A 20,801-nucleotide genomic window follows, 5' to 3' on the forward strand; every position below is an offset into this window, starting at 1 on the left:
AGATCTCCCAAAAACTGTGATACCACTACTCAATGTCAAACAATATTAAGATCACAATGTTGAGTAAAATACAGGGGCAAACGCAGGATTTGTAGAGAGGGGTTTCCATGCCACACCACCAGTGGGCGTGGCCAGCATGCTTCAGGGCGTGGCTATAATTTTAGACAGTGCTTGGCTGCTCTCCAACTCTTCCGATCTCCAACATATACACGGGTAATGCTGTGTGCACTACTGTTAGGGGCACACAGTTCTCCCTTTTCGAGTAGAGCCGTGTGTAGCGGAACATACCTTCCAACTGTCCCTACAGTCAGGACAAGATTGAGTGTGTCACAACAGTTGACAGACTGTCCTGCTCTCTCCTACCTGTTCGTGCTGCTTTCAATACTTGTTGGGGAGAGATGGCTGTGAACAGTGCAGACAGAAACGATCTGCACACAAGCTACACAGTGGCTGGTCCCGGGGCAGGGTCCAGCCACCTTAAGCATACAGTACTCCAGGCTGGTATGGGGGGTTTCCAGGCACTAGGAAACCCCCTCCCCCCTCGGTTTGCCTATGAAATATATATAGAGAAGCCACAATAATATATAGGTGCACCGATATTTAATATCTCTCGTATCTTGAATAGTCCTTGAAGCAAAGTGTTGGTATAGTATCAAGACGGTGTCTTATGTTGGAGATTCGTACCAAACAGTCTCACTTAATCATAAACCGGTATTAAATAAAGAATTAATAGTCCCATATAGCAGAACTGATTCATGTAGCTGGATGAGTATTTAGGTATTCAAAAGCGGAGATTACAATCCACAAAGTATAACGTTGAAAGCAGTCTCTTACCAGATAACAGGGCGGGCACTTAAGCATTCAAAAGTGGGGATTACGATCCACAAGATGCAATGTTGAAAACAATCTCTTACCAAATACCTGGAATACTAATGTAACATCCGACTTGTTTTTTCACAACAACTTTATAAGTTGTTATATGTGTAATTTTAGCTATATGTGATAAATCCAATAAAGAATGTATTGATATAGAACTTTAATTGGTGTTTTTCACACCATATTTTAGACGGTCCTACATTATGTTTGTGAGACATTCTGATTTTTAGATTATTGTGTATGTGTTGTGAGCTGAGCAGGAGAGAATGGAAAAATAATGGAGTGAGAGCCAAGACAGAGAGAACTGGCTAATTGTTGCAGGAGTGGATCCTGCTCTACGTGCGGTTTTGGAGTGTACATCTAACTGGTGACTAGTGTTCTACAGTTGTTGCTGGACATTTAACCTAATGTTTGGCTATGTTTGTACTAGTGCGAAACACCTGACTTAGTGAGTCTAGAGGCTCCATCTAGTGCACATCAAGGTTCACACCTACTCTCCACACTCGGGAGATAATTACACACAATTTAAGTTCACTTGGGTGTGCGGAGAGGCAAAAAGATGCATAGAAATACACTGTCAAAGGTGTAAATGTCAGGTCAAAAGCCCAGGCTCCTACCATTTTGTGTGTCACTTTTGTGTGTTTGAAGATTTGTTTTACATTGGGCAAAGAAAAGTGCTTATTCACCAACTGGAAGTTACAAAATGCTTTCCACTAAAACATAGGAAAATCACTCCAAAAATCTAGTGATTTACAGGGTGCAAATGGCTACGAGCTCCTGCGGATAACAAGGAATGTCTAAAAACATGCCCACTGTTTTCAATCATTCTGCTGAACAACATTAAATTTACATTTAGGTGCATCCACGTGCTTATTCCATAGTTTTCAAGCAACGCTCTCTCTCCACCCAACTCCTCTCATTTCCCGGAGCAAACTTCCACTTCTCCTTAACGCCGCTCTTGCTCCACAAACACATGCACTTTGGTGAACACTAAATCACTTACATATACTGAGGCACAGGCAACACCAGAGGTTTGTCCTTTGCAAATAAGACTCAATGACCCCAGATATATATAGACGCTTCTGCATATTCCTCTCCATGTTGGCAATGCCCAGTTATAAAAAAAAAAAGGTTAGGAAAGCTCACTGTTGCGTATTTACGTGTTAACAGGGCAGTTTATTTAAAATGATGTTTGTGTGCTTGTAGTGCAGGGTGGTTAATGTAGCCAATTTGTCTAGAATAGAATTGATTATACTTCATTTAGTTTCCAGACCTGATTTTTTTTTTTTTTTACAGATTCTGCTAATTCTGTTTTCTACTGGAACGAGAAGGACATTAACCAGTGTCATTGTTATACAAGAGATTTCTTCTGTCTGTGCCATCCTTTGGCATGGTAACCACTGTTTGTAACAGTTGGCATGTAGTGGCATGTAGTGTCTATGGCTTTGTCAGGTTCTCAAAAGTGGCAGAGCGTACAACATGCCATACATCACCAAGGAGATATAACAGAGAGAACATTAGACTGCAGAGGAACCTGAGCACAGGCTTCTTAAACACATTTAGTTGCTGATCTTTGCTTGGACCTAAATAATTTTACCTTGAACTTCACAGAATTGTAGATTGTTCTGCCCTGTATTGCTGCAGGACAAGTAAATTGGTCTTTTGGGGGTGAATTAGAGTCCAGCATAAAAGTCGATTGTTTGCGTATGCAGAAATATGCTTCTGTACATTGGGTGCTTAATTTTACTGCATTTTAATGTGAATTTCCCTGATTCATCTTTCTAAGTGCAACACATACAGCTCAAAGTACTGGAGTAAGTTGTACAAATGCTCTGTGTGACCATTTTAGTTTTAGTTTGATCCTCCATATACTTTTCAGATTCTGCGGGAGGCTGTTTCTCACTTTCTCTATAACCTCCCTTAGACATTTTCTGATTTTTCTAAACAGCTTCATGTCATTTTAGGTGATTAAAATCCAGTTCCATATTGGATTGCTTTGTGCCAGGTCAGAGGGCCACCTGCATTATTTTTTATTAGAATGTTTCTAATAGGCTGCCAGGATGAATTGGCATAGTGCAGAAATGACACAACTGTGTCATTTGTGCACTCCACAAAGGTGCACTCTGTCATCACTCTGTTTACATGGGGGGAGCAGCCTCTGGCGCCATGTGCACCCCCTGACCTTACATTCATTCCTGCTGCACTGGGTGCACGGTGTCCGAGCAACACTCCTTCTCCTCCTGACCACTACTCCTCCTCCACTGGGTGCACGGTGCCCAAGCATCTCTCCTGCTCCACCTGACCTCTACTCTTCCTCCACTGGGTGCACGGTGCCCAAACACCTCTCCTGCTCCTCCTGACCTCTACTCCTCCACTGGGTGCACGGTGCCCAAACACCTCTCCTGCTCCTCCTGACCTCTGCTCTTCTTCCACTGGGTGCACGGTGCCCAAACACCTCTCCTGCTCCCCCTGATCTCTACTCCTCCACTGGGTGCACGGTGTCTGAGCACCACTCATGCACACCCTGACCTCTACTCCTCCTCCACTGGGTGCACGGTGTCCGAGCAACACTCCTGCTACTCCTGACCATTACTCCTCCTCCACTGGGTGCACGGTGCCCAAGCACCTCTCCTGCTCCACCTGACCTCTACTCTTCCTCCACTGGGTGCACGGTGCTCGAGCTCCTCTCCTGCTCCTCCTGACCTCTACTCCTCCTCCACTGGGTGCATGGTGCTCTAGCACCATTCCTGCTCTTCCTGACCACTACTCCTCCTCCACTGGGTGCATGGTGCCCAAGCACCTCTCCTGCTCCCCCTGACCTCTACTCTTCCTCCACTGGGTGCACGGTGCCCGAGCACCTCTCCTGCTCCCCCTGACCCCTACTTCTCCCCCACTGGATGCACAGTGCCTGAGCACCTCTCCTGCTTCCCCTGACCCCTACTCCTCCCCCACTGGATGCACAGTGCCTGAGCACCTCTCCTGCTCCCCCTGACCCCTACTCCTTCTCCACTGGATGCACAGTGCCTTAGCACCTCTCCTGCTCCCCCTGACCCCTACTCCTCCCCCACTGGATGCACAGTGCCTGAGCACCTCTCCTGCTCCCCCTGACCCCTACACCTCCCCCACTGGATGCACGATGCCTGAGCACCTCTCCTGCTCCCCCTGACCCCTACTCCTCCCCCACTGGATGCACAGTGCCTTAGCACCTCTCCTGCTCCCCCTGACCCCTACTCCTCCCCCACTGGATGCACAGTGCCTGAGCACCTCTCCTGCTCCCCCTGACCCCTACACCTCCCCCACAGGATGCACGATGCCTGAGCACCTCTCCTGCTCCACCTGACCTCTACTTCTACTCAACTGGATGCACGGTGCTCGAACACCTCTCCTGCTCCCCCTGACCTTTACTCCTCCTCCACTGGATGCACGGTGCTCGAGCACCTCTCCTGCTCCTCCTGATCACTACTCCTCCTCCACTGGGTGCACAATGCCCAAGTACCACTCCTGATCCCCCTGACCTGTTTTAAAGTACTAGTGCTGTATTGCTTATCGCTTTTGCCATATCAGGATGGCGCTGGGGACAAACAAAAAATGATTTATCATTAAAATAAGGCATCTTTTAATTTTCTTAATTTCATTTTCCTTTTTTTCTATGTATGTGCAAATTGACCAGAGGCTGGCCTGGCAACTGGTAAGACTCATCTTACCGTTGCCAGCCAGTATTATCGGTGAGCTGAGCACCGCTAAGCTATCACAGAGACATTTATTGATAAGTTGTGCGGCCGAAGATCTTCAATCGCTGCGATAGGCAGCAATAGAAAATCTTCAGAACCACAGGTCCATGGTAAATAGACCTCTTAACCTCAATGTGATATCAAAATAGAACATTAGAAGATTAAGTTACTACTTTTTGAACAGTTTAGAGTTGCATTATTCCTTTCAACCACCAGATGACACCACAGTATAAGTATTAAAAACATAACCTAAATCATAACAATTTAACTTGGTGTCTGTACGAAATAATATGATACATATACACCACACTTGTATAACCACATCATTGTTTTGTAAAAAGAAAAGTTTTTTACTTGCAGCTTATAATTAGAGATTTGTATAAGCACAAGTTACAGTGAGTTGTACAGAAACTTTAGTTATTATAATGGTGCCATTAACAGTATATGCCCCTATAGCTGCCACATGCATTACATACATATTTGTGCTTTGTGTTACAGACCAATAAAAATCGAACTGGAAAAACTTAAGTCCAACATTCCAATACCTAAAGAGTGAAAACATAACAAATGGATTTCCATGCTATTGTTAATGTGAGAAAAAGTTGTGCTAGCCGGTTTATTACCTGTTTTATGTGAAGATCAGTCCCTGGTCCTCTGATTGTCCCCCTTACTCACAAGTTGCCAGAGGCAGGATAATATTCATCTAGCGGGAGGTGATTGTTCAGGAAGGACGCGGAGTTATGTCTCCATGGTAACAGTACATTGTTGCAGACTAGCTAAGCCGGTATTGGGACGTGCGCATGCGTGCATGAAAGGCTGTCCTGCGCATTGTTTGCTGTTATGTCACTTCCACGCCTAGTCAGCGTGCGGTTGTACATCTAACAGCTGTTGCAAGCTGAACATTCTGTGACCTGTAGTTCTACAAGAGCCTCTGGTTGTCAGTGCATGTTAGGACTTACTAGTTTAACGGGGCTCGATTACAGGGCTCGATTACAGGGCTGGGTGTCGTGCTGGACAGTTCTGTGTATTCCTTTAGTGATCCAGTGATTTGTGATTTAAATTAATAGGGCTGTGCTGGCACTGAGGGAGGTATAAGGCAACATCATCTAACTAAAAATATTTTATTGATATAGTTACACTAAAATGGACCCGTACAATTTAGTTGGTTGATGATAAGCATCATATTATCACTTGTAGCTGAAGTATACCTGTCATTATACATTAACATAGATTGTAAACTTGTGAGCAGGGCCCTCTTACCTCTCTGTCTCTGTATTACCCAGTAGTGTTTTATTACTGTGTTTGTTCCCAATGGTAAAGCGCTAATTAATATGCTGGTGCTATGTAATTGATGACATGTTCAGATAGTGTATTATATACAGGCCCGGCGCTCCCATTAGGTAAGGTTAGGCACTTGCCTAGGGCGCCGGGCTCTGGAGGGCGCCACAGATTAAAATTTTCTTTAAAACTGTGCGGCGACCGCTGACCATACCTTTCACGGCCGCCGCACAGCTTCACATACATCCACAGAGGGAGAGGGACTATTGCTCACCACCACTGCCGCTCTGCTCCGTCTCCACCCCTCCACTAACTGACTGACTGTTGGGCGTGACATCATCATCACGGCCCGACAGTGTCAGTGAGTGAAGGGGAGCAGACGGAGCAGAGAGGAGGCAAGTTAGAAGCAGGTAAGAAAAGACGCACATTTGCAAAATCGGCGCCCCCACCCTGCACACTTACACACTATTTTGTAAGTGTGCAGGATGGGGGCGCCGATTTTGAAAATGTGCCGGGCGGGGGAAATGTTGCTGGCGTCCCGTCCGTCTCCAAGATGACCAGGACGTCACTTCCAGCTCCCTTGTACCGGTTGCCTAGGCAACAACCGGGATGCGTAAGGCTCCCTGCCACCGCGCCCGGCCAGCTGTCAAGCAGCCGGGTGTGCGCGCACAAGTCTGTTCAGGCTCAGCCATCTATGGCTAATTAGGTTTATTATATTGCAGCCCTGACTAATTATGCAGCTGGGCACTGCATCTTCATTGGCCACCAACGCTACTAATTATTTAGGCAAGTCCTGGGGATACTTTCAGGGCTTTGCCCTGATTGGCTTTTAGTACTATCTAAGGCAGTGAGAACTGAGCCTCACTGCCAATTATAGCGTTCTGATCCCAGTTTGCTTTCCTGCTCCTGTGCCTTGTTGGTGAATACCTTCTGGACTGCTTTCCTGTGTATGACCTCTCCCTGTTTCCTGGACTCTGAACCTTTGCCTGTTGCCCTGACCTCTCTGCCTGTACCCGGACTCTGAACCTTTGCCTGTGGCCCTGACCTTCTGCCTGTACCCAGACTCTGAACTTGTGCTTGTTGCCCTGACCCTCTGCCTGTTACTGGATTTGCATCATTGCCTGTGACCCAGACCCGGCTTGCACCTGATGTTTCCGCCTGTGTCCTGTTAGGCCAGTTGGACATTGTCATCTCTATCCCCAGACCTCTGGCCTGTCCCTCCTCCGTGTACTACCTCCCACACTTGAATTCTGCCGTGTGACCATAAACTTCTACTACACTGAGTGTAAGTCCTGGGGGCATCCGAGTACCTGTGAGCATAACCAGTCTCTAAGGGAAAGGCGGCTGCTATAGGTGAAGACCTTTTCTGTTAAGTTCTACAAGTTTATGGTGCACTGGTTTCCATAACATTATAACCGGCCAGTGAAGACTGGAGGTAAATTCTGTCATGGACGGCAGCGAGACGAAACATTCTCCAGCCCAGATCCTGGCAAATCAGATCCAGACCTTGTCACAGGTAGTACAAAGTTTAACTCATCGTTTGTCATTACAAGAGGAATCCTCCAGGAATCTGCAAATTCAACAGGCCTCTCCTGGCGTTGCTATTGAGCCGAAACTGAACTTGCCCGATCGTTTTTTCTGAGAGCAGATCCTCCTTCCGCAACTTCATGGAAAGCTGCAAACTATATTTTCGCCTGAGACCACGCTCCTCTGGCTCTGAGCAGCAGAGAGTCGGTATCGTAATTTCCTTGCTCCAGGGCGATCCTCAGTCCTGGGCCTCCACTCTTCCACCAGCAAGTCCCTCCTTACAATCCGTGGATGCCTTCTTTCAGGCCTTAGGTCTGCTATATGACGACCCAGACAGAGTGGCCTCAGCTGAGTCTGATCTTCGGGCATTGAGGCAAGGACATCGCACTGCTGAAGAATATTGTGCAGAATTCAGACGGTGGTCAACCGATAGTGAGTGGAACGATCCGGCGCTTCAGAGTCAGTTCTGCTTAGGCCTTAAGGAACAAATCAAGGACTCAGTACAGTATCCTACGCCATCCTCACTTGAAAGTTTGATGCAACTCAAAATTGATTGCAGAATCAAGAAGAGGAAAACTGAGAGTTATCTATACCTTCTTGCTCACTTCCGAAGTCTTGTTCTACTTTTCTGGACACCCCTGAGCCCATGCAGTTGAGCGTTTACCATTTGCCTCCTGAAGAACGTTCCAGACGGTGCTCCCTGGGTCTCTGCATGTATTGTGGTAAAACGGGCCACCTAGTTCGTTCCTGCCCTATCAAGTAGGGAAATGCCTAAACCCAAGCGCTGGTGAAGAGGTACGCTTAGGTCTCCAAATAATCTCTGCAGAAAGTTCCTTGTTAGTTCCTGCATGCCTAATCTTCAGAGATCATTCTACAGTTGTGTCAGCCTTCCTCGATAGTGGTGCAGCAGATAACTTTCTGGATATCCACTTGGCTCAGACGCTTGGTATTACTGACATCAAACTGGGTTTGAGCATTACCGCCTGCGACTTGGATGGTAGCCCCTTGGTTGGGGGGAGAATACTCGCTAAGACTCCATTGGTTCGCTTATCTGTAGGAGCCCTCCATACGGAGAAGCTCTCATTCTTCCTGATCACATGTCCCTCTGCTTCATTGATTCTGGGGTATCCTTGGCTTCAGAGTCATAATCCCCTCATTGATTGGAAAAAGGGTGAGATCATCCGTTGGAGTCCAGAGTGCTCTTCTACATGCTTGACCCTACCTCTCAGAGTTCTACAGCCTAGTACAGATTTTTTTTTACTATGCAACACGTATGCATTATTGGCACATATGAAGGCCTAACAGAAACTTTGTGGACAATGACTGCAATGTATCAAGAAGATCAGTAACTGGGACTTAAATTATAGTCAGCATAGTTCCCTCAATAGCTAGAACTCATGCATTGTGGCTATAACATTGCTGGTCACACTGTATTAGAATTATTTTATTATACTGAAGACAACGTGCAGTTATTAAAGTATTGTATTACACTGCAATCAGAGAAGCTCTTTGTTCAGTAAAATTGTTATCTTATTTTGTATATGTGAAATGTATAATATTTCCTCATGAACACATATATAACCAGTTCCACCTAGCAACATTACGTGCTGTGAATAACCTTGTATAGATGTTTTTTCTGTACGTTATACAAACATTTTCTCTTAGTCAACACAGAAACCCCAGCATCAGTGTCATCTTTCATAGGTCTACTTTATGCAAACTTAACAGATGATTTTTTGATAATCAATATACTAAGATTGCAGCTATATGCATAACAAGAATAGTGGGAAACTGAACGATTTGAAAGTGACATTTAGTTAATAAAGGTGGTATAAGTAAACTAAAATACAGTTAGATGTGTGCTAGTTTATGCATTCATTTTTTAGCCTTCTTTTTTATGATTATGTGGTTTGTGTATTAGAGATGTGCTTATTCTATTTTATATTTGTGCCCGTTATTTTTAAGAGCTGGACTAACCCGTTCTAGATATGACCTCCTCCATCTTCTGTAGACCTGTTAACTTGCTCATTACAAAAAGTAAATCATGTTTTCACAGCAGAACTGGTTATGTCGCATAGGGGAGAAGTTCCGGTGATAGAATCTTTCAGTTTCACCACTCTGTGGAATGGCTTTCTGCACTGTATTTGTACATTCACATTTCACAGAATTATGGTTTGAGAGTATCGTTGGGACAAAAAGCATTATTTCATTCTGTTATGTTGTTTGGTTGTGTTAGGTGTGTGCGAAATTTCGCTACCAAATTGGAAATGAGGTGTCTATTTTGCGTAATAGCATTGAAAAATGTTCTCATTTGTAACTGAGATGCATTTAAATACATGCATACTTTATAAACTTTTTGGGGGTTTACATTACAGTTGCTTTTAATTTTTTTTTTGTCATTCCCTCATCTTGTTTTAAGAACACATATCCATTGGAATTATTTCTGCCTGTGGCCAATAGGGCAACATCTAGGACCTCCATGTGTGTGGCGTGATACTTATAAGTGAACTTAAGATTCTAATCATTATTATTTAAATAACCAGCAAACTCCAGTGCATGTGATTCACTACCCCTTGAAATAATATACAAAATGTCTATACCAGGGCCATAGAAGATAAGGTCCGCCCGAACTTGTGTGCCCCACATGCGGGCCTCTTTAAGGTCACCCACGTATAGGTTGGCGTAGCATGTCCCCATGGTCGTTCCTATCACCTGTAAATAATGACCTTCAAACAAAAAGTGATTGTGAGCTTATTTAAAGGAAATGGAAATGGAATCTACAAGGATCCTCTGGTGTCTCACTGTAATCCCGCTTCTGACTGATTTTCAATGACCTTCACACCTTTTTCGTGGGGGATGTTACTATATAAAGATTCAACATCCAATATCAAAAATATATATTATTAAGTAATATCTATATTATATTAATATAGATATTACCCCGTCGGCCATAGTCAAATCTATTATATTTTTGAATTCAAACTTTCTGCAGAGCAGTCTCATATATCTGTTAAATGATGTAAATAATTCAAAAAGGTTTGGCTCTGAAGAGGGGGCAAAGTTCAATTCTTGGTTTAATAACTATTTGTGCATCAGATAGTTTTTTCTTGGGTAGATTGAATACACCTTTGCATCTACATCCATCTGAATTATCAATTATTTCCAAACTTCCACTCTCATTTGTATTTTTATTTGTATTATGTTTCTATTTATTCTTACTTTCCACTTTTATTTGAATTCTATTTTTATTTTTAGATCGTTTACTTATCTCCATCTTTTTGAGTTGAGGTTTTCCTCCTCCTCCTCTCTTTCCTGATACATTTTGTGACCTTTTTGCAGGGCCTACTGCTAACAGTTGATAATGATTTTTGTGTGTCCAGTCTTTCTCTCTTTGCGACTAGTGTGTCTCTAAAAGAGCCTGTAAGGAATTACTCTGATATTTGCACGTCCGACCACTAGAGGTCTCTGTATTCGTAAACTTGTCCTTAGATTTGCTATTCTTGAAGATGGCCAAAATGGCATCAAGGAGAAACCATCTTGGATCCTATTTCCTGTTTGGGCTTATAATAGGCACTTTCTGGATCAGACATGTGCTTGTATTCTGCCTGCTCAGCTCCTGCTACACTTCCGGCAAAACATCTGACTACCTGCTTGTGTACAACATGTATATCTGCTTGTGTGCCGACTTGGCAAATGTCTGAATACTCGCTGAATATCTACTTGGCTATTGGGCTGCAGATAATACCATCAGTATTGTTACAAAGCTACTGAAACTACTGCACCATGAGCTTCAGTGGCAGCATTTAGATGAACAGGGGCCCATCTGCAGCAAGAACATAAAGAGAAGGGGTTGCCCAAAAGCAGACAAACTCTTCTAATTAAAACCAATATTTAATCAACCTCCTGCTTTACAGGTATGAGTTCTGGGCTGCAGAAGTCCAAGGCTTAGATAACGCTTCTTATTTTCCTTCCATTTTGCCTCTCCCTTTGCTCCACCACTTCTTTTTTGGTTTTGACAAGCTGTCCAGTTTTTCTTGGATCATGTCAATCAGTGTACAGTCGGCATATGCTTTTGCAAGATCCAGAACATTTTCTCCTAAGAAAACAATAGGAAACCAAAGAGTAGGAATTATAATTCTCTAATATATACAGTAATAACATCTTTAATTTACTCAAAGCACAGACAACCATGATTGATAGGTTCATATATGAAGAGCATGATGTGCATGGTGCTGTACACACACATACATTATATTGTGGTTACCTATAAGGGTCTGTTTATATATATTTGCATGCTCGTATTGACCCATCTGTACTTCCAATGTACGCAATAATTGGGGTTTGAGGTGGGACTCAACAGCACGTCTTGCACGAGTGTAAACCCCACCACTAAGCTCTCTGTATTATCACAACTGATCCATTGTTGACATTGATTTTAAAAAAATCCCTATTTCTCCCAATATACTGCTCATTTCATATTCATTCGTGCTTTATAAACTTCTTGATAGTAAGGGGACACCGTGCTTGCCTTTATTTCATGGGTTAATATTTTTTTTCTAATGAAAGTAATTGGTTTATGTTTGCACTTATTTGTTCATTGTGTCTTACTGTTTGCTACATGCTCCTACATAGAACAAGGGACTTTTCAAAATGTGATGAAAACAAGTGGCAAAAAGCAATATGTCTCAGTGACAAGTTCTTCTTTCCATCATCTCTAAGGTAGATTAATTCTGTATGACTTAATAGCCCTGCAGTGCTCCATCAAACCCAGAACACCTTCATCTATGTGCAATCCCCACCACTGCCACTTAATGAAGTATCTCCTCTTGTAAAGCAAAATCATATTTTTATCAATTTAGCATTTTTGTGCTTCATCACTCCTACCCCGCACCAGTTTTACCACTACACAAGCTTTGTGCTACTATTTACCTTTCTTGTTCGCAATTTCCAGTTTTGCTCCTGATTTTATTAAAAGGTGAGCACAATCCAAGCTGCCCCTCTCTACTGCTCTCATCAGTGGCGTGGACCCGCCGAGAGCAACTGCATCTATTTTGGCTCCATGATTTAGCAGCAGTTCTGCAATGTCTTTCTGGCCCCCGTGACAGGCGTGGTGCAGAGGAGTCCACATGAAATTATCACTTACATTGACGTGAGCACTGGAAACAAAAACACATGAGTATCTCAGTATGTGCAACAAGCCTGGGAGGTACTGCACAAGTATCTGAAAGGATCTCTGAACTCTGAAAGGATCATAGCAGCATTAGCTTTCTACTTCTCCAATTTCACTTTTACGTTTGCTAAAGAGAAACACACACACACACACACACACACACACTACTCCTTTCAGCCTGTTCAACTTCTGCTCCTCCAGAAGATCTGCCATGCAGTTTGTCAGAAACCTAGGTGCACTTGCGTGAATCGAGGCGCGGTCGGCTGTTTTATACTTCCTACACTACCTCCAGTAATATTAGTGATTTAAGAAAAGTGAAATATTGCTGCTTTTAGGCGCTGGGAGGATAGCAGTGGCGCACGCAGGATTGTCAGGCAGGGGTTTCCCCTCTCCCCTCCCCTGACCAAAAAACTCCCCCAAAAAAAACAGAGAGAGAGCTGCTGCGCATGCGCTCCGTTTCGGCAGCGCTGTCCTATACAGCAGCCGCGGCGCTGCCAAAGAAGCGTCCGCAGCGGTGCTGTATACAATATAGCACCGCCGCGGACGATCCTTTGACAGCACCGCGGGTGCTGTATAGGACAGTGCCGATATGGTGGGCACTTATTTAGCGCAGGGGGGGTTTCTGGAGACTCATAAACCCCCCCTGCATGCGCCACTGCATAGATACATTACCAGTCACTTCCCAGTGATCCAGCAGTCACTGTGAAGAGCAGGGCTACACAATTTAATGAGAAGGGCAATGCCAGGGGCAGTGCCGCGATGGATAGGGGTAATTTTTTAAACATAATTGTGAATATTTTAGATATGGAGCTTCAAATCATGAAAAACCTTAAATCCCAAGCATTCTTGATGTTAGATCTCATATTGGAAAATAGGATTAATAATATACCCTTGCATAATATTACTTCTAGTCACATCCTGCAAAGTGTCAACCTTCTGGCAATTTCATTAATGAAAAACAAAAAGCAAGCTTACCCTTTTTCTAGAAGAAATTTCACCGTGTCCATATTTCCATGAGCACATGCAGAAATCAGGGGTGTTTTATAAAAAATATCTTTCACATCCACAGGTACACCCTCTGCAAAAGCCCTCTTCAAAGACTCTATGTCTCTGGCTTTGGTGCCAAAATTTATGTGCGTATACACCCTTTCCAGTTTATCCACATACCATCCAGAGTCATCTATCATAAAGTTGGGAAGTCCACTATCTTCCCGGTGTGAAATGAGATGATTTGGCATCATACATATGGGCATGGGTAGAGTGCTCTTTCCTTTTTTCTCTTTTCCTATTTTCTCCTTTCCTTTTTTTCTTTCTTTCTTTTTCGGAGCATAAGCAGATAGTAAAAAGGCTTTTTGTAAGTACTTACATCCTTTTAAAAACTCCTCGGTATTGATGTTATCTCTTCTACCTATCTCATGAAGATGAATTATGCTGTTCAGTTCCTCTTCAGACACGGGGGCTCTCTTCGCTTTGAGGATGGAAACAAAGTCCTCTTTTGTGACAGTTCCATCTCCCTTACTCAACATAGCAAAAGATTCTCTAAGATATAATTGGTGCTCACATGACCAATCATGTAGAGTTATTGACCATTGTGGGTTGGGATTTTTTACTCCTGGCTTAGAGTATTTTTTATAACGACGCATGGCTTTGCCTAATTCCTTCTTTGCAGCCTTGAAACCACCCTCTTTTGCAACGTCTTTGGGTGTCATAGTTTTTATATTTTTCCAAATAGGATTGCAACCTGTAACAAATACAGTCATTTATTTAGATGCAGGACGTCATTATTGTAACCAGCACTGCAAAACCATCGTTCATATCAAGTCTGTAAAACAACCAATAATACCAGAAGCAGAAAATTGCTGTGAGATTAATAGGCAACACATGTTCTAACATGTCCCTCATACATAACACATCAGAAGACTGCATCAATATATTAGACAATGGTTACACTGGACACATATGATTAGATATGATAGAAAGTTACACTGTACTGTTCCCTTAGAAGTATAAATTGCAACATAAAGTATCCATATCACCATCTTTGTGACAGATGTTTTAGGCCCTGTCTGCAGTGCTGTAATCCTAAGAAAAGAAGTTACGCAAGTGATGGAGACGAGCATATTGCAGCATACAAAGCATATGGTGGAACGGTAACGCAAGCTGCTATGCAAATTAGTGGATGTGGCTAAGCTAAATAAAACTTGTGGTTTAACCATACCAAGAAGGAGCGTGGTCACCATCACAGGGTTATGGCCACGGGATACACCCCCAGCCCCTTCTAAAACAACCTTTCAATGCCAGTGGCAGGTGCGGGCAGCACCCATTCACCGCTGCTCTGTATGATACAGCTGAAATACATTTAAGGTGGGGTTTTCATCCCACTGATTGGACATTTATATACCTCCTAGAACCTGGTGTGGACCTGCTGACAGTAACCTGGTAATTCAGTATTTTTCACAGGTACAAACTGTCTGCAGACATGCCTTAGTGCCAGTGAACTCTGTTAAGGTCACAATAATAGCTATGTTTAAAGGGAGGCATAGGTACTATGGGGGGGCTGGATACGGTGCCTTGTATATAAGCACATAAACAGTATTGGACACTGTCTATTTTGAATCCAACTGAAGATGGCAGGTTGGCTACTATGGTCCAGTTAACACAGTGCTTGTTAGTATACAAATATATATTATATAATAACATATACCTTTGTTTAAAGGACTATAAATCATCTCGTATCTTATCATATCGCATTATATCTTGAGTAAAGTAGAACGATCTGATATCTCAGTAAGCAGGAAAGTCACAGTTGAAACATAATTTCACATTTAATTGACTTTGTTTATATATGCAGTGCTGCCAAATATGCTACAGTAATAATATTTTACAGGTATTGTACAAAAGAGAGATATATAGGGCCTGATTCATCTTGGAACGCAATTTGCGTTTAAAAAATCTAAAGTTAATTGTACACATGTCCACCCGTATTCAAGTACAAGCACATCTCAAGAAACATTTCCATTTCCAAAGGTATAAGTAAAAAATCTATTAAATAAGTTAACAACTTTTAATAGTATAATCACTAATAAAAATATATTTAAAACAATGTGTTAATTTTCTATTTACATGACATACATAAATCAGGATGTTTTTAATGCATGCTGTACATGAAATGTATTTTTAGAGTTTCTCTTACTTGCATACACGTTATTGCATGTATATGTGTCAGTCATCACTATCAGTTGGGACTTATACCTGCCCTGTAGCTGGTGCAAGTGATATGGCTAAAATAAGAACCTAACAAATGACCAAAGCTTGACCGACCTTTATTATATTGACTATGTGCATCCACCCCTTCCCTCCCCCGTTCTGCCCTTCAGGTTATAGGCATTCAGAAGTGTTTGGACATGAATTTGCATAATGTATAAAACACAAATCACTGGAACAAATGTTGATGACGTTTTCTTGTAGGAACTACTGACTTAAGCTACAATGTGCAAATGAGGTGGGTGTATGTGTGTGTGTGTGTGGGGGGGGGGGAGGGGGGGTTATACTGCACCATGTTAAAGTTTAGCACTACCACCCACCTCTTTGTCCAAGGAACTTGCAGCAATCAGCAAACCCACCGCTAGCAGCATGGTGAAGGGCTGTGTTTCCATCCATTGCAATAATTCCCATGTCCGCTTTGTATGCAGACAGCACCATTAGGATCTACAATGCAGAGGGAGACATGTCAGAGGCATGGAAGGAAGTGGACCGTTCTCGCCTAAATACACTTTTAGTACATCAAGTAAGAATTGTTGAGCTGACTGTCTAATAATTTTTGCTATTTATTTTTCTCCCCACAGTTACAATAAGAGGGGCAGCTTTTATTTTTATATTGCTGGAATGTCTGCTGCAAAAACAGCCACTGACATTAGGGAGAGATACCAAACTCGCACACAACAGACAGATTTCAATCAATCCATATTTGCCTATGCACTTTGTATGTAAAGTATTGTGTGCACTATAAACACAGTGGTTGTTCACCTACTAATACTAATAAAAAAGTAATACTTAGTTTTTTGTTGCCATAGAGCACTGGGTAGAATGATTGTCAACTTTGGCCGTAACTAGGAGAGTATTCCTTACTATATCACTTGGTGCAACTACCGCCAGAATCCAAATATTATTCCTTACTACATCACTCAGGACATTTTACTAGACCTGAACCAGAGAAACAAGATCAACAGCTACCAAACCAGACCCTCTCCAACCATACTAGACACAAAACATCCAACCAATACCAAGGATAACACCACAGGAATCCACATGACCAGCTCACTATGGCAACAATAAGCTAATAATAAATAACAACCACCATAAAACTAAGCCAGGCCATCTCTGTTAATAAAGCAACACTGGCCAGCTAGAGTCTAATACATGAACACTGTTCTACCATTATTTCCATGAGTAAAGATGTTGCTAAGGAGCATCAATTATGCAAAATATATCTGTCAAATGGCATCAACAGTGTGTTTCTCAGTTGACAACAGGCAATTTCAGGCAGAAGTTTTATTTCAAGTATCAGGAGTTATGCCAGTAAATTGTAGTACTCAGAGTAATTGTAATTAAGCAAATATTTTTTTAAGTGGCTTTACCCTGAAATGATATAAAAAAAATCCAGACACTCTTAACTGTGAAATATAACCATGATATACTCTGACACAGGCTGGGTAACATTGGAACATTGAAGTTTACATATTGCTGAAATGGTGAAATAATTTTACCTCCAGCTACAGATCCAGGAAACAGAACTGTCACAGGCAAATTAAATATAATATCTACCTCAAAAAATCCACCTTTAGCAGCAAAATGAACAGCATGATATCGTTGTTTGTCAAAAGCATTCACATTTCCTCCTTTTTTCAAAATACTTCGGACAACATCTAAGGCACCTTCTCTTGCTGCTTCCATCAAAGCCGTGCGACTCGTCTTCTAAAGGGAATAATAACATAATATTGTGATTTTTAAGTCACAAAAACATATATTGCTGTTTCCTAGGACAATGCATATTTTGATTAAATATTAAGTCACAAGACAGGATCTAAATGTCATCTGCAACTTTCATGATGGATATAAACTTATAGAAGGTCATTGCAGTAGGTACTGGATGTAGGAAAAAAGATTATTGTTATTCAGTCATGTGACCTGCAGAGTTGGGACAAAATGTTCAGAGCATATGGTCTGATGTATTTGTTAGAGAAAGTTTTCAAACTATTTCTAGCTATTTAAAGAATTTAAATTTACAAGTATAGAACAACCTTATTGTCCGTAGTATCAGACTTTCTTAGATCTTCCTCCTATGTGATGTTTTTAATCTTTGAAATAAATGTGTAAATGATAATGTACTATTAGTGCCATTTCTTTTCCCATGCATGGAGTAAGATGGGGAATTGCAGGCATCTGGCTTTAAGAAGATGATACATCTCTGACATACAACACCATATCACAACCAATATTTTGTGAGTGCATTCACAATGGGGTGTGGAGCTATTGTAAAATGCCAGAGTAAAGTACATCTTTATGTATACAGAATGCACATAGAAAGTCTTACTGGATTGTATGCATAGGCCTTAGCTCCTCTTTCCAATAATGTCAGACACATTTCTTTACACTCCCGAGCCTGCTCACATGCTGCCAGGAATACCGGAATGCCGCCTTTGGTTTTGTTATTGACATCAGCTCCACCATCCAGCGCTATCTGAAAACAGCGTAGATGTCTCTTGGTGGGTGAGATACAGTAAAATAGGATCCCTATTGAAAACAAAAAAGATCAACATTATTATAAAGCTACAACATATATGGCAACTTTTGGAAATCCATTTTTTGGCCCGAATGGTAAATGACTGGATGTATAGCCAATCTGGTCGCACATATCACTGCCAAACTGGGCAGATCCAATCATTCCAGTGATGAACAGTGTGGTCAGATTTATCTCAATGTGGCCCATCTTACCTATCTCAATGGGGCCCATCTTACCTATCTCAATGTGTTCAATCTTACTGTGAAGAAACGAGTGTGATAGCCCTGTGACCATTCTGGTTTTCGTTTCTCACATAATGTGGATTATAGTACTTTTTATAGCCCATGCTTTTGTTCCCCAGCTCACCAGACTACAACTGCATTGTCCAATTACATGTGGTTAAGGGGACATTGTAGTTCAATGTAAATATGTATATTGTGTATTATATATTGATGACTTGCAGTAATGTTATTCATTGTCCTTAAACTGAAGCCAGGAGGGTTATGGGTAAAGATCAGGTGGTGTCTAGGATACAGGTGAGAGGGATGGAGCTGCATTCATTCTGCCCCTACCTTCCTCTACAGGAAGCATGGAACAGCTGGGGACTCTGTGACATCACAAAATCGTGTAAGGGGTTAATTTTAGGAGGGGCTCACTGCTACCTTATCCTTGGAAGTAGGGGAAGCCAATTAGCATCAATTGTTCTCCATAGGACTAGTCCAGACGTTCTGTCTGCATCCCAGCAGGGGGCATCTGTCGAAGGACAGCTCATCTTCACTGCCCTCTCCAACCCCCCCTAGTCCTGCACTGACCAATGGTTAAGAAGAATAGACCCAGGGGTTTGCCTAGGGAGGAGAAAGACTGTGGAAATTAGACCTGAGATATAAGGAGCGACTCCAGAGGGGAAGAGTGTTCATTCTGGGATTTCATTCATGAAGACTGCAAGATCTAGTTTTTTGAGTTGTCGTTCTCTACTAGTCTATATATGCAGCTGAGAGAGATCCATGGGTTGTCAAGTCTGCACAGCCAGGTGACTATAACTCCTTAAGCTAGTGGGGGTAAGGGACAGATTATGTGGTAAACCTGCCTGGCATTTATTTACTGTGTGTACATAGTATTCTAGTGTTGTTTGTATGACAATAAATATACTGTTGTATTTTTATAACTGCATTTGCCTAAATGACTATACGAATCCTAGAAGGTACTGAGTAGACTTCCCTGATATAGGAAGGCATCCGTGGGTGGCCAGCCAGCGTGAAGTGGGTAGCATTGGGCCAGAAAACCTGGTATCTTCACACTTACCTGTCAGCAGATGTCCACAGAATTGGCCGACAGCTTATACCACCCGTTTTCAAAGAAAATTTCACATCTAAGATGCTAGTTATGGAAACCACAAATATAGGCAATATCTGCCAGTTTGTTTGAAAATTACATAATTGGAACATGGAATGTGCAATGAAGTAGTTTAGATCTTTCATACAGCTGAAGACACTGGCATCCCAAATAAGTTCCTCTTACCTTAACTGATTGCAACTTAACACGTTGTTTTATTGATAAATATATTAGATTTAAATTTAGGATACCTATGAATCACTCTATTTTAACTGACATAAAATATGAAATACATTTATTTTAGCTATATGTAAGCAAAGGGAGGTTAAAGTATGGGTTGCAATAAAACAGAACATGGAAATAAAGAATGATCTATGAAAATGTAGAAGGAGAAATCTGTTTCAATCCAAATACATATGATGGTCAGAATACTAGTCAATGACATTTACCTTTTCCTTCTTTATTCACGATAGTCATGCTGGCATGGGCTTTGGCAAGAACTTCCAACACCAAGTCATGTCCTAACTCTGCTGCTTTCATGGCAGGGGTACATCCTTTAAAGTCTTGTACATCAGGCTGGGCTCCAAGGCTAAGCAGAAACTTACACATATCAACATTATTAACCTCGGCGGCTTGGTGTAGAGCACCATATCCATTACGTGGCTCGGTGAGGTTGATAAGGTCCGGGACTCCAAGTGTAGTGAGTTTTTCTATCTGGTCTTTATTTAGATCATGAACACACTGTAGAACTTTGTAGATCTGTAAAGTTTCTAGCCTTCCAACGGCTACACGTGTCTCTGGTGCCATTTGCTGTTGAAACTCTTACATTTCTGTAGCTGTTTTACATTGTAAAGTAATTTCGAAAAGCTGAAATTCACTATAATAATAAAAAACAAGTTAATTTTTAATGTAAGGTAGTGTTGTGTAAATAATACTACTACATTAAACTTTAAATTGATGTTTTTCTCTGTTTTCTTCATTCATTCACTATGTTAGTACAATAGCTTTTTACAGCAGCTAGACCTTACGTATCACATGCGCCACTAACTCAATTTTCGTATTATGAGGCCATACAAGAACAGATCTGGCCATTAGCCCTATAGAC

At 42.1% G+C, this 20,801-nt stretch overlaps 2 protein-coding genes across 2 annotated transcripts in view; both read right to left on the reverse strand.

The window, feature by feature from the left end:
- Positions 1 to 5,363, reverse strand: part of ANKEF1 (ankyrin repeat and EF-hand domain containing 1) — a 39,072-nt gene extending 33,709 nt beyond the window's left edge. Inside the window, exon 1 of the mRNA XM_075203982.1 lies at positions 5,231 to 5,363. The gene's annotated coding sequence lies outside the window, so the exon portion shown is untranslated. The remainder of the gene's footprint in view (positions 1 to 5,230) is intronic.
- Positions 5,364 to 11,284: 5,921 nt separating this feature from the next.
- LOC142143011 (ankyrin repeat and EF-hand domain-containing protein 1-like) lies at positions 11,285 to 20,565 on the reverse strand. The gene is made up of 7 exons (XM_075200735.1): positions 20,146 to 20,565; positions 18,176 to 18,375; positions 17,407 to 17,556; positions 16,167 to 16,290; positions 13,558 to 14,323; positions 12,342 to 12,568; positions 11,285 to 11,508 (listed from the first exon to the last, which is right to left on the reverse strand). Exons 1-7 carry the CDS (start codon positions 20,501 to 20,503, stop codon positions 11,372 to 11,374), a joined length of 1,962 nt encoding a protein of 653 aa, XP_075056836.1. The 5' UTR covers positions 20,504 to 20,565; the 3' UTR covers positions 11,285 to 11,371.
- Positions 20,566 to 20,801: the final 236 nt, after the last annotated feature.

The sequence above is a fragment of the Mixophyes fleayi genome, chromosome 3 (genome assembly GCF_038048845.1).
Source record: "Mixophyes fleayi isolate aMixFle1 chromosome 3, aMixFle1.hap1, whole genome shotgun sequence".
Lineage (NCBI taxonomy): Eukaryota > Metazoa > Chordata > Amphibia > Anura > Limnodynastidae > Mixophyes > Mixophyes fleayi.

Coding starts and splice junctions, on each gene's coding strand:
- LOC142143011 (XM_075200735.1), bottom strand. CDS start 20,503: ATGGCACCAGAGACACGTGTAGCCGTTGGAAGGCTAGAAACTTTACAG. Junction 16,291..17,406: donor CTAAAGGTGGATTTTTTGAG/GTAGATATTATA, acceptor TCTGCATTGTAG/ATCCTAATGGTGCTGTCTGC. Junction 11,509..12,341: donor GGAAATTGCGAACAAGAAAG/GTAAATAGTAGC, acceptor TTGTTTTCTTAG/GAGAAAATGTTCTGGATCTT.